The sequence below is a fragment of the Stenella coeruleoalba genome (assembly GCF_951394435.1).
Source record: "Stenella coeruleoalba genome assembly, chromosome: 2".
In the NCBI taxonomy this organism is placed as follows: domain Eukaryota; kingdom Metazoa; phylum Chordata; class Mammalia; order Artiodactyla; family Delphinidae; genus Stenella; species Stenella coeruleoalba.
Window position 1 is genome coordinate 141,808,897 of NC_137147.1, and position 12,359 is coordinate 141,821,255.

The 12,359-nt window shown below is 41.9% G+C and overlaps 1 protein-coding gene across 1 annotated transcript in view; it reads right to left on the reverse strand.

The window, feature by feature from the left end:
* Positions 1–9,594, reverse strand: part of HACD3 (3-hydroxyacyl-CoA dehydratase 3) — a 32,628-nt gene extending 23,034 nt beyond the window's left edge. Inside the window, exon 1 of the mRNA XM_079912499.1 lies at positions 9,346–9,594. Within this exon, the coding sequence (XP_079768625.1) occupies positions 9,346–9,432 (87 nt within the window). The 5' untranslated portion in view covers positions 9,433–9,594. The remainder of the gene's footprint in view (positions 1–9,345) is intronic.
* Positions 9,595–12,359: the final 2,765 nt, after the last annotated feature.

Sequence of the window (12,359 nt, forward strand, 5' to 3'; positions counted from 1 at the left end):
TTCAGGCTGAGAAGCTTACCCAAAGGGGCTAACAATCTAGATGATCTTCTCTGTGCCAGGAAGATGGAATTACGGAACCTCATCAAAACAGGCTACACTTTCAGGGGCATGGTTCCTCTATAAGGGAAACAGGGTTTTGGTATGAATATTATCATGAAAGCTAGAGTTCTGGCAAGTCTTGGTGGTACACTTCCTACCTAGGTCACTTCTTGCCCCACTCTGTGTTCCCCATATCTTAAATCACTTGGAAGGAAAAAAGGAGTTTGGGGGGCCCAGTTTATTCTCCTCAGACACAGATGTGTGAAACCAAGGTTTAAGCATCGAGCCACAGCACAGGGCCTGGATTTCACTAAGCATTCTGTGAGCCAGATTTCAGATGCTAACTCCTACCCAGCAGTACACTGGGCATGTCAGGTCCAGCTTCTCCAAAGGTGGTAATAGTTAAGGAATACATTTCAGTGAAAAAAAAGAAAGAAAGAATACCAGGAGATTCCTTGTCCTCTTTGCCCACTTTCCCGCAATGGTAACATTTTACAAAACTATAGTATAATATCACAATCAGGATATTGACATTGATACAGTCAACCTATCTTGTTTGAATTTTCCCAGTTTGACTTGTATTCATTTGTGTGTGTAAATTCTATACAATTTTATTACACGTATACATTCATCTACTCAACATCACAGTCAAGATACTGAACAGTTCCAGATCCCTTATGGTGCCCTTTTATAACCACACCCACCTCCTGCCCCCCTCTCTCAGCCCCCAAACTGGTCTTCTTTATTTCTTTTTGACTATCATTATGGACTTGTGGATTTCCTTTTTGATCCACTCTGCCAAAATCCAATATTATTCTTATTCTTTTTGGTGTTCAAATTCTTACAAATTTGGTCACAAATTGTCAAAAATTTGAAATCCCTTCAAACCAGCTCCTGTATTATTCTGATATGACCTTGTAGGCTTTGAGGATGTTGTACTTTCTCTGGCACAGACCTGGAATAATTGGCCGTTTCTTCAAGGGGCCTCATAGTTCCTCTACTGCGGAATGGTAATTTAGAAGCCATGATCTGGGCACATTGAGGTATACTCAGTGCTCATCTTCAGTGTCTAGCTAGGACTTTAAAAAATCATGTTGTCATAACGAAATGCCCAATGCAAAATTATGGGACTTCCCTGGCGGTCCAGCGGTTAAGACTCCGTGCTTCCAACGCCAGGGACGCAGGTTCGATCCCTGGTCGGAGAACTAAGATCCCACATGCCGCATGGTGCAGCCAAAAAAAAAAAAAAAAATTACATTATAGGGCTTCTCCTTATCTTGTTATTTAATATTTGTATTTCCTTATGGTGAATATCTTGGTTCCTAATAACATTAACACACTTACTTCTTTGATCCTAAAGGTTTCAGAATTACATCAATATTTTTACTAACAAAAAAACCTATAAAGTACAATATTTATTTGCAGTTCTTTTTGTCCTTAGAGTATATCTACTAAAGAACCAGAGTACTGTGTTCAAATGTTACTTGTACTAAGTTATTTATCTGTATGGTTATGTTATCAATTTGATATATAGTTAGGTCCTTTTGATTGTATTTAGTTTCAAGATTTTTCATTTTATCCTTTTTTATTGAATTTTAGTTTTTAATATGTAAAACATTTACATCATTCAAAAGTCAAACTTTACAGACAGGTATCTTCAGAAGTCCTATTTCCAAACCCATCCCCCTCCACCACATTCCCACTCACCACCCGTACGTAACCACTTCAGGGGCACCTGGTTTATCTTTCCTCTGTGTGTGTATATGTTTGGGAAAATAAATAAATATATTCAGACATTCTTATTTCCCCTTCTTTCTACACAAAAGATAGCACAGAATATACATTCTTAGGCACCTTGCTTTTTTCACCTAAATCAATCCTTACCAGTTCATAGAGATCTTACTCCTTCTTCTTTTTTTTTTTTTCACTCATTCTTTTTGGGTGTATATGACAGTACACATTCTCTTTAATCCCCTTTTTGGATCCAAATTCTACTTATACTTAAAAACACAGCTCAAGGTCCACATCCTTGGCCACAGTGATCTATTCTCTGAACTCCAAGACCACTGATTTCTTTGCTCATCCCTTCCCTCCACCAAGAAAAACTTCTTTAAAAGTTATCTATAATTGGGTGGTGGTGCAGTGGTTGAGAGTCTACCTGCCGATGCAGGCGACACGGGTGCATGCCCCAGTCCAGGAAGATCCCACATGCCGCGGAGTGGCTGGGCCCATGAGCCATGACCGCTGAGCCTGCGCGTCCGGAGCCTGTGCTCCGCAACGGGAGAGGCCACAACAGTGAGAGGCCTGGGTACCGCAAAAAAAAAAAAAAAGTTAGCTACAATCATCTGTTCTTCCCTACCACAAATACTCTGAAATCTACTCTGATCTAGCCTCCATCCACACCACTCCACTGAAACTATTATTACCAAGATCATCAATAACCTCCACATTGCCAAATCCAATAGACACACAATCTCGTCTTATTCAACCTCTAAGCAGCACTGGACAGAGCAGACCACACCCCACTGAAATATCCCTCTTTCCTGGCTTCGAGGACACTACAGGACACTGCATTGGATTTAATGCCTCATAGGCTACTCCTTCTCAATCTCCTCTGCTGGTGCTTTCTGCTCTGCTCAACTTCTAAATGTTTAAGTGTCTCAGGACGCAGTCCTGGGCTGCTTCTCATCTCTATCAGTTTTTGGGGTTTTTTTGTTTTTATTTAGGCTGCACTGGGTCTTAGTTGCGGCATGCAGGATCTTCACTGTGGCATGTGGACTCTTTGTTGCAGCATGCAGACTTCTTAGCTGCAGCATGCATGTGGTATCTAGTTCCCTGACCAGGGATCGAACCCAGGCCCCCTGCATTGGGAGCGCAGAGTCTAACCCACTGGACCGCCAGGGAAGTCCCTCTCTATCAGTTTTTAATATCTATAAGTTTTCTGATATAAATTGGCATCTTGGGCCAAACTGAACCCACAATATTTTATATGGCCTACAGAGAATATTTTTTATTTATTAATTTTAATTCACCACAAAGTACTTTGCACCTTGGAATTTTGCAGTAGCTGTTCCCTCTCCCTATAATATTCAGTCCCCATAATTTTGCACGGCTTCTTAACATTTAGATATCTGCTCAAATGTCACCTCCTCCAAGAGACCTTCCCTGACTACCCAATCTGAAATAGTTCTCGTGATTCCTTCTCATATTTTTTTTCTTGCTTTACTTTCTTCATAACATTCATGGTTATCTGAAACTATCTGATGAATTTATCTGCTTCTATTGCCAGTCTTCCTCCACTGCCACCGCCACTCAGTATATAAACTTCATGAGAGCAGGGACCTTGTCTGCCGTGCTCATGCCCAAGTCCCAGAGTCTAGAAGACTACCAAGCACACAGTAAGCATTTATATATTTGTTGAATAAGTATAAAACTATGAGGTTTTTTCATTTTAAAAAAATCTGGATTTTCAGCTTCTTCTTCAAAAATTAGAAGAATTAGATGCCAACCTCAGATCTGCATTCTTGAATGACAATAGCTACCCCCTTAATATGAGCCCTATCCTCTCCAATTAGCCACTTTCCTCACCCAGCTCATTTCACTAACATTCACTGAACACTCACTATATGCCAATTATTTTTCAAAGTATTCCACATTACTATCACACACACATACAAAAACCCTGTAAAATAGGTACTATTTACACAACAATTTTACATACAAAGAAACGGAGGTTTACAGAGATTATGTACCTAGTTTAGATTACAAAATCAGCAAGGGGCAAAACCAAGATTCAAACCAAGGCAAACAGCCCCAGGCTTCTAACCATGACACGTTTTGGGCATTGATTTGGTAATCTCTGATCCATACTCTCTTCCTGGTGATCTCATCCTGCCTCAGGGGTTTTAAATACTAAAACTTATTAACTGACAACTCCAAAATGAAATTAATATCTCATTAATTCTAAAATGTACATTTTTCTCACATTTAATATCTCTAAAATCAGGATACTTATTAAAATTGACAGCAGCACCTTACACTTGCTTGGGCAAAGTAGCAAGCATGACATGGTTGTCACTGTCTAGCATATGGGAGCTTGGCTGTTATTCCAGATGGCATGACTACACAGCTGCAACTCAATATTTCAGTCAAACCACTTAAAAGCCATTTCAGGAAGTAGTATGACTCCTCGTTTGTGTCTCAGGAATGTGCCAGCATCAAAACTTATAAATAGGTATGGATGGCTTGAACAAAAAACGAGATAACAGTAGAGCGTTCTTGCAGAGATGCTGCATTTACTGCTCTTAATGGTACAGAGGATGATACTATATGGAAAAACATGGACAGTGACATCTCTGAGTAGAAATATGATTCAGAAGACTGGATTCTGGGACTTCCCTGGTGGTCCAGTGGGTAAGACTCTGAGCTCCCAACGCAGGGGGCCCAGGTTTGATCCCTGGCTGGGGAACTAGATACCTCATGCATGCCACAACTAAGAAGTCCGCATGCCGCAACTGAAGATCCCACATGCCGCAACAAAGATCCTGCATGCCACAACTAAGACCTGGCACAGCCAAAATAAACATTTAAAAAAAAGAGTGGATTCTGAAATATGATGATGGTTTAGAACACCTCCACCAATTTTTCTGCTTATATTTTCATATTTATGTGTACAAGAGTGAGATTATACAGATAAAATGATAGATTTTATGATTTTTTCTAATTTATTAATTTACTTTTGGCTGCGTTGGGTCTTTGTTGCTGCGCACAGGCTTTCTCTAACAGCAGCAAGCAGGGGCTACTCTTCATTACGGTGCACGGGCTTCTCATTGAGGTGGCTTCTCTTGTTGCGGAGCACGGGCTCTAGGTGCATGGGCTTCAGTAGTTATGGTGCGCGGGCTTAGTTACTCCGCGGCATGTGAGATCTTCCCGGCCCAGGACTTAAGCCCATGTCCCCTGCATTGACAGGCGGATTCTTAACCACTGCACCACCAGGGAAGCCCAATCACTATTCTAGAATTGGAGTTTATCATTCCCACTGTATTTCTTTACTCATGTACAACATGTTGGGTATTCATTACAATATAAACTTTTATTTTACATGTTACATAAGTGGTTTCATATATATAATATGAATATATATAATTCTTCAACTTGCTTTTTTTTTTTTTTTCTTTTGCGGTACGCGGGCCTCTCACTGTTGTGGCCTCTCCCTTTGCAGAGCACAGGCTCCAGACGCGCAGGCTCAGCGGCCATGGCTCACGGGCCCAGCCGCTCCGCAGCATGTGGGATCTTCCCGGACCAGGGCACAAACCCGTGTCCCCTGCATCGGCAGGCGGACTCTCAACCACTGCGCCACCAGGGAAGCCCCTTGCTTTTTATTTGATATATTTCTAAACTTTATCCATAGATACAGCTGGTTCTGTTTCATTTATTTTAGCTGTTGTACAGTGTGCTGTTGTATAAATATACCAGTTTATCCATTCTCCTGTTGATAAGTACTGAGGTTGTTTTCAATTTTTTTTTGCCGTAATGAACATACTGTCTCCTTGGGCATATAAGGAAGAGCTCAGTAATATGTGCCACAAATATCTGCCTCAAGCTTGTCTTAAATCTGTCATCTTTTTTTTTTAGGGTTTATGTTTTTGTGTCTTAACACATTCTTCCCTGTTCCAGTATCATAAAGACAGTCTCCTATATTTTCTTTTAGTAGTTTTGCTTTATGCATTTAGTTCATTAGCCCACCTGAAATTGACTTCCGTGTACAGCATAAGGCAAGATCTTACTTTATCTTTTTGCCATTTAGATTACCAGTTGTCCCACTACAATCTCCTGAATGGTTCATCCTTTCCCCTATTAATTTGTAAAGCCACCACTGTTGTTCAATAAGTTTTCATATATGGATAAATCTGCTAACAGCCTCTATTCTGTTCTATTGCTCTTTGTGCTTCTCTCTCATCTAAGGTTTAGTATCACAATAATAATCCCTTACACTTGAATAGCACACTAGAATTCACAAAGCACTTTCAAATCCATTATCCAATTTAAGCCTCAAAACAACCCTGTGAATTAGGTGTTATTATTCACATTTATTTGCATGAAAAGACACAGGCTCATAAAGGTTAGGTGAATAATCCACGGACACCAGATATTAAGTGGAAGAGCAAGGACCCAATCTCATGCCTTCAGTTACCACTCTTTCCACCAGACTCTCTATTAGTAAGGTCAAAAACAGTATCTTTCAAACAGCTCCGAAACAGAGCTATGCACACTGCCCTCATATAACTGAAACAAACAAAAACCTTGATAAATGAACAAATGCTTTAACAACTATGGTTGTTGGCACAAGTCTGTCCTTCATGCTTATCCTGAAAACAAACTCTATTCTGAAAGTAACCCTGCCCTAGCCCCACTGTCTGCAGCTCCAAAGACAGAGTAGAGATGTGAAAACCTGATGGTTCTCTGTGTCTCAGAAAGGGAAAGGAGCAGGGCTGATGCCCCCAAACTGGAATTCAGCATCAAAACTCATTTACACATATGCTTCAAAGAGCAGGGGAGGATAGAGAGCTGTCCAACAACCCAGTACCTAGCTTAAGGGGAGACAAAAGTAGGTGCTCCACAAACGGTTTTCATTAAACAAGTAAACGAATTGCTTCATTCCAAGCCAGAATCACCAGTTTCATAGGCCCTGAGAACAATTAATTGGAAAATTTTTTAAAAGGAGCAGCTCCTGACATTCAAAAGCTGGCCTGGCACTCCCAGCTAGAACACGTTATTCTGTTATTTATTGGACATAAACAATCTCACAGAATACCTTGATAAAATGAGGCAAAGGCCATTTCATAATTTTGTGTAAGCACAGATAAAAACATGGCCACAATGCCACTCACAAAATACGAGACACCCTTCCTCTCTTGGCCAAAATAAGTGACTGCCACTTCTCTACCAATTAGTTTTATTCTTGTTCTGGTCTCTCTTTCCTATATATAAGATTTATTCAGATACCCAACCATAGAATTGCCCGCTTTCTGACAGCATCTAATCTAAAGTGAATCCTTGCTTCCTTAGTCTGTCCCCCAATCACCAAAGTCCAAATTCTATAATCAATTTTGAGCAAACCCATGGAGTATGCTCTCCCTTGCTGACATGAGCACTAAACACAACTTGTTTAACTAGAGGTGTGTTCCTGGAACTCTTTGGCTGTAGGGCATTGACACGTACAACAAGTTGGACAATCTGAAAGTCTATGCCGTCCTCTTTCTGGCAAGTTCTCCCAGTCTCAGTTTGACAAGAATACTTCACCTTATTTCTGGAAGTCACCTCTAACTAACGAAAAGAGAGGTACCAAATTCCTTTAACACCAGGGACCTGGTCCAGTATTCAACTCCGACTCTACAAATAAACATACTCATGCACAAAACTTTTTGTTAGTATATAATATGCTTCCTCCTAGATAGAATGCCGTTGGAAAGCTGAGTCTGTCTGACTCATTTTTATAAATCTGTAGTATTTCACACATGGTAGGGGGTTTCTTTTATGAATGGTATTAACATGTTACTTTAAAACTAATGGTAGTTGAAATGGATGCCTCAGAATTACAGATGGGAAATCCAAGAAAAACCAAAAACTCAATTGGGGAAAAAGATTTATTTTTTCCCAAAGAATAAAAAAAGGATTTCTCTCTCCAAAAGAAAATTCCATTTTTCCCTCCACCGTTACATTTCTTTAACTATAATATATTCCAATCACATACTTTTATGTTTTAAAATATACCAAATATGATTAACACATGTGTTCATGTTTCTTAACTAAAAGGTTTAGATCTTTCAGGAAAAATTTAAGTATGATGCATTCTTTCATTTGCCCAACTAATTTCCATTTTTTTCCACCAACACCACCCCACTTCCCCTAAAAACAACTTTTCTGTTTGTAGCCTCAAAAGCATCCCAGAATATTACATCCTTATTACAACTAGAGAGGGCCTGAGTTTATTAAATTGGTCTACACAATGTTTAACTGAATACTTAAGAGAGATTGCCATGACACAAGTTCTGTACTTTTCTTATTGACTGATGTTAGAGTCCTCTCTAGAAGGACACTTTGATCCCCATCTACAAAGATTTTGTTTGTTTTTTCCTTTTTTATTAAAACACCGTGGAGCAGAGTAGAGGGACACAGCAAAGAACATTTATACATCCTCTGACGCAAAAGTGTAATTCAGCCTGGTTTAACACATTAAATGACACAGGCTATTTAAAGGCATTCTGGTCAGTATTGTCTTAAGTTTCAATGGGAAAACAAGTTTATATTCCAGAAGAAAAGATTAAGTTCAACAAATTCAAGTCCACACTCAAAGAGCACCTACACCTTGCAAGACAGTATATACCAGATGGGCTGACAGATCCCAACATAAACGCCTGACTCCGAGGCAGAGAGAGTTAAGGGAAGTGAAGGAGGTTACAAAGTGCCATAAATGTCAAGGAGAGTAGGGAGTAAGAATGTAGAAAGAACATTCCAGACTGAAAACTCCAGTTCCTCAAAAACGGAAATCCTGGATGGTTTGGACCAAGACAAAGGGGTACACAGGTCTTGAGAGCGCCACCATTTAGGAGGCCTCAGCTTGTTCTCATGAGGGCCAATGAGATCAAGCATAAATACTCAACATAACTTAATTTTGTAGTTATCTATGCAACTCAGCAAACCTGAGCTCACAGTCTTCAGAACAGGGTGGGGGGGGGAAATCACTTCTTCGGGGTCTTATGGACTTTAGAACTAAAATTAACAAGAACTATTTCCATCACTTAATGGTTGGGAGGTGGGTGTGACCCCTCCAAGGCAGCGGCGGGCCTCGTGAAGGTCCGAGGGGACCCGCTAGACCTCTCTGGCCAGCGCTAGACGTCCAGCCACGGCCCGGGAAGCCACTGTCACACTGCACCCCGGACTCAAAGACATCCCACGCCTCGAAGAGCTTCGGCAAACACGAACTCCGACGGCCAGGCCTTCCGGGCCAGGCTTGGGCTCCACCAGGCCGCAGACTGCGAACAAAGAGGAGGCCCGGAGTAGCCTCCGAGGCCCGCGCGGGGCTCACGCAGCACCCGAGGTACCTGAAGCCTTCAGGGGGTCGCGCCCAGGGTCTGCCTCCATGTGGGCCAGCTTTTGATCGGGCCTGGACGCCGAGAGCGCACCGAGTCCTGGATCCCGTTGGCGCGCTACTGGCTCGCCGGTACGCACCCGGACAAAGGGGACTGGGGTCCCAGCGGTTCCCAGGAGCCGAGACCCGCGCACGTCCCGCCGCCCTGCCTTTACCTGCACGTCACTCAGCTCCACGCGCAGATACAGCTCGCGGTGCCGCTGAGCCCAGTAGACGTGCGGCGTCAGCACCTGATTCTCCATGACCACACTGCCCAGGGCGCGGGGAAACTAGGCAGGTCGTGCGCGGCTGGAGCTGGCCGAACACAGGCCGCAAGACCACCTCGCTCCGGAGTGCCTGCAGCCCGCAGCCTCTATACGACCCACGCTCGCGGGACGCGCCTGCGCAGTGGCGAGCAAAGGAGGCAGCGGCCCGGGCTCCGGGCTTCAGGGCGAGCCGGGTGGGGGCGGGGCGGGGCGGGGCGGGGCGGGGCGGAGGCGGGAGGGGGCGGGCCCAGGAGCGTGTGACGCCCCTGCTTGCTGCTGCCGCCTCTGGAGTCGACAGGCGCTGTGCAGTTACCTCTCTTCTTCTGGAGGACGGTTAAAAATAAGCGTAAAAATTAAAAAACGCTGGAGACTGATGAGGAACCGATCAGCATGGAGAACGGGCTTGGATTGGTGTATCTGGAAGGTTCCTCCCATTTGTCATTCATTAATTCAACATTTACTGAGCACCTGCTGTGTGCCCAGGCTTCAAAGCTAAGCACCAGAGCTTCAGGAGTAAGACACAGCACCTGCCGTCCTGGAACCCGTAGTCTATTAAAAGACGCAAGCAATTACAGACATAATAAGGATGATGATGGTTATAGGGGAAGCGGTGTGGGAGAGAATGGAAGAGTGTTCTAAGAGGGGAGAGTAAGCGTAAAAGCCAGAGATTTCCAGCGCTATTCCATAGAACTTCATACGATGATGGAAATACTCCATTCTGCGCTGTCCATGACGGTAGCCACTAGCCATATGGGGCTTCTGAGTACGTGAAATGTGGCTAAAGAAACTGAGAAACTGAATTTTTTGTTTCACTTACTTCTAATTAATTTAGTCACAAATTAATAGCTATTCTATGGGACAGCACAAGAGACTTGTCTCCTTTGAAAAGGAAACCCAAACTATAGACAACACTAATTTATGTCTAATTTAAACTATCTCGTCTGTATCCACTTTCATCTCCAAGTCTGCTTTCAGTGAAGAATTTAATAGGAAGCAACATTACTATGAAAACCAGAAATCTGGGACAAAAATGAACCTTATTATTCAGTTCTGTTAGCACCCATTTATTTAGCAAAGTTCTGACCCAGGGATCCAGAGATGAAATGATGCCAGTTCTCAGAAAACATTTAGCTCAGGGGGTAGGTCATATAAAATATAGAGGGTTTTAATATGGGGAATATACTGAGCTCAGAAAGAGGCAGGCAGGTAGGAGCTAAGGGTTGTAGGAACCAGTGGCAGACATTTGAGAGCAAATCCTTGAGAGCTGGACAGTGAAATGGAGGAGGAATTTGATAGAGGAAGAAGCGGAGGTAGGGCAGTGGATGCACAGGGCAGGAGACCAAAGATGAAGAGATATGAAATGTTCTGCATACTGGGGGTTAAGGGCATGGAGGGGAGAGCTTGCTCTGGGTCTGGTAAGACAGATAAGGAGTGGATTAAGAAAGTCTTTGTTTCAATGAGGTGTTTGTACTATATTCCACAGATACATGAGAGTCAAGGAAGTTTGTTACAGGAGATCAGGAAAATCAAATATGTGCTGGGCAAAACAACCTGTCAGTGAGGAGAAACTGGTAGTAGGCAAACCAGTTGGAGGTGATGCAATCTGCCTGTTATGAGATAATGAAAACGGTAACCCTGATAGCCTTGAATTTTAAAAATAATAATTTTTTGAAATGATAAAATTATTTTTATTACATTGCTTTTACTACAATATAGATGCTATATAGGGCACTTTAAAAAAATTGAAGTATAACTTATGTATAGGAACCAGGCAAATTTCAAATATTCCACTTAAGCTGAATTTTTGCATGTTTATACCTGTGTAATTAATTACTATCTAGATCAAGATCCGGAACATTTCCAGCATCCTACGGATTCTCTCATGTCAGTGTACCTTTGCCTCCCATCCCCTACACCCCAATAATTACTATCCTGACTTCAATCACCATAGAGTAGTTTTTGTCTATTCTTGAATTTCGTGTAAATGGAATCTACCAGTATATACACTTTGTGTCTGGTTTCTTTCATTCAACATAATGTATTTGAGATTTATCTATATTGTGTGAATCACCAGTTCATTCTTTTTTGGGTTTTGTTTGTTTTATTTCACAGAATGAATGTATCACAAATTATCCATTCTCCTGATGATGGACATTGCATTGTTTTCAGTTTTTAGCTAGGAACATTTATGTACTTGTCTTTTGGTGGATATATGTGCTTAATTTTCTTGGGTAAATACCTAGGAATGGAATTGCTAGGTCATAGAATATGTATGTTGAGCTTCTGTAGATACCGTTAGACAGTCTTACAAAGTGTTTTGATCAATTTACACTCCCACAAGCAATGTTTAAAAGTTCTAGTTGCTCCATTTCCTTGGTATTTTCAGCCTTTTAAATTTTAGTCATCCTGGTGGCTGTGTAATAAAGAAAAATAATTTCAGTTTAGCATATTTGAGCCCTGAAATTTATCAGCTGACCTCTATCCAAGGCGAATTGAGTCCAAGTCTATTGGTAAGCAAGGAGACTGAATGACATTTTGCCTCAGATGCTCCATAAGAAAAGTCCAATGGAAGGGGGTTTATCCAGCCTGGTTCAACCACCACTAACCTACTGGATGACTTCTCTGGGCCTGAGTTTCCATATCCATCAAATGAGAGAGTTGGACTCACTCCCCTCCAATGTTCTTATCAGTTATTCCTAAATTTTCCTGTGAGAAGGACAGCTATTGTGGAACTCTCTCTCTATGAGAAATCCAGTTAAAAAAAAAAAAAAAGATATTGAAATGGAGAAGGGAAAGAGTAACATCCAGGTAAACTATAAAACTAAAAGATGGCAGAGGATCTAAAAAGGTAGAGCACAAGTAGCCCTGCCAAGCTGAAACAGGTAGGGCTGATGGTTTTATGATAATGCCAGTCAAATTAAAAT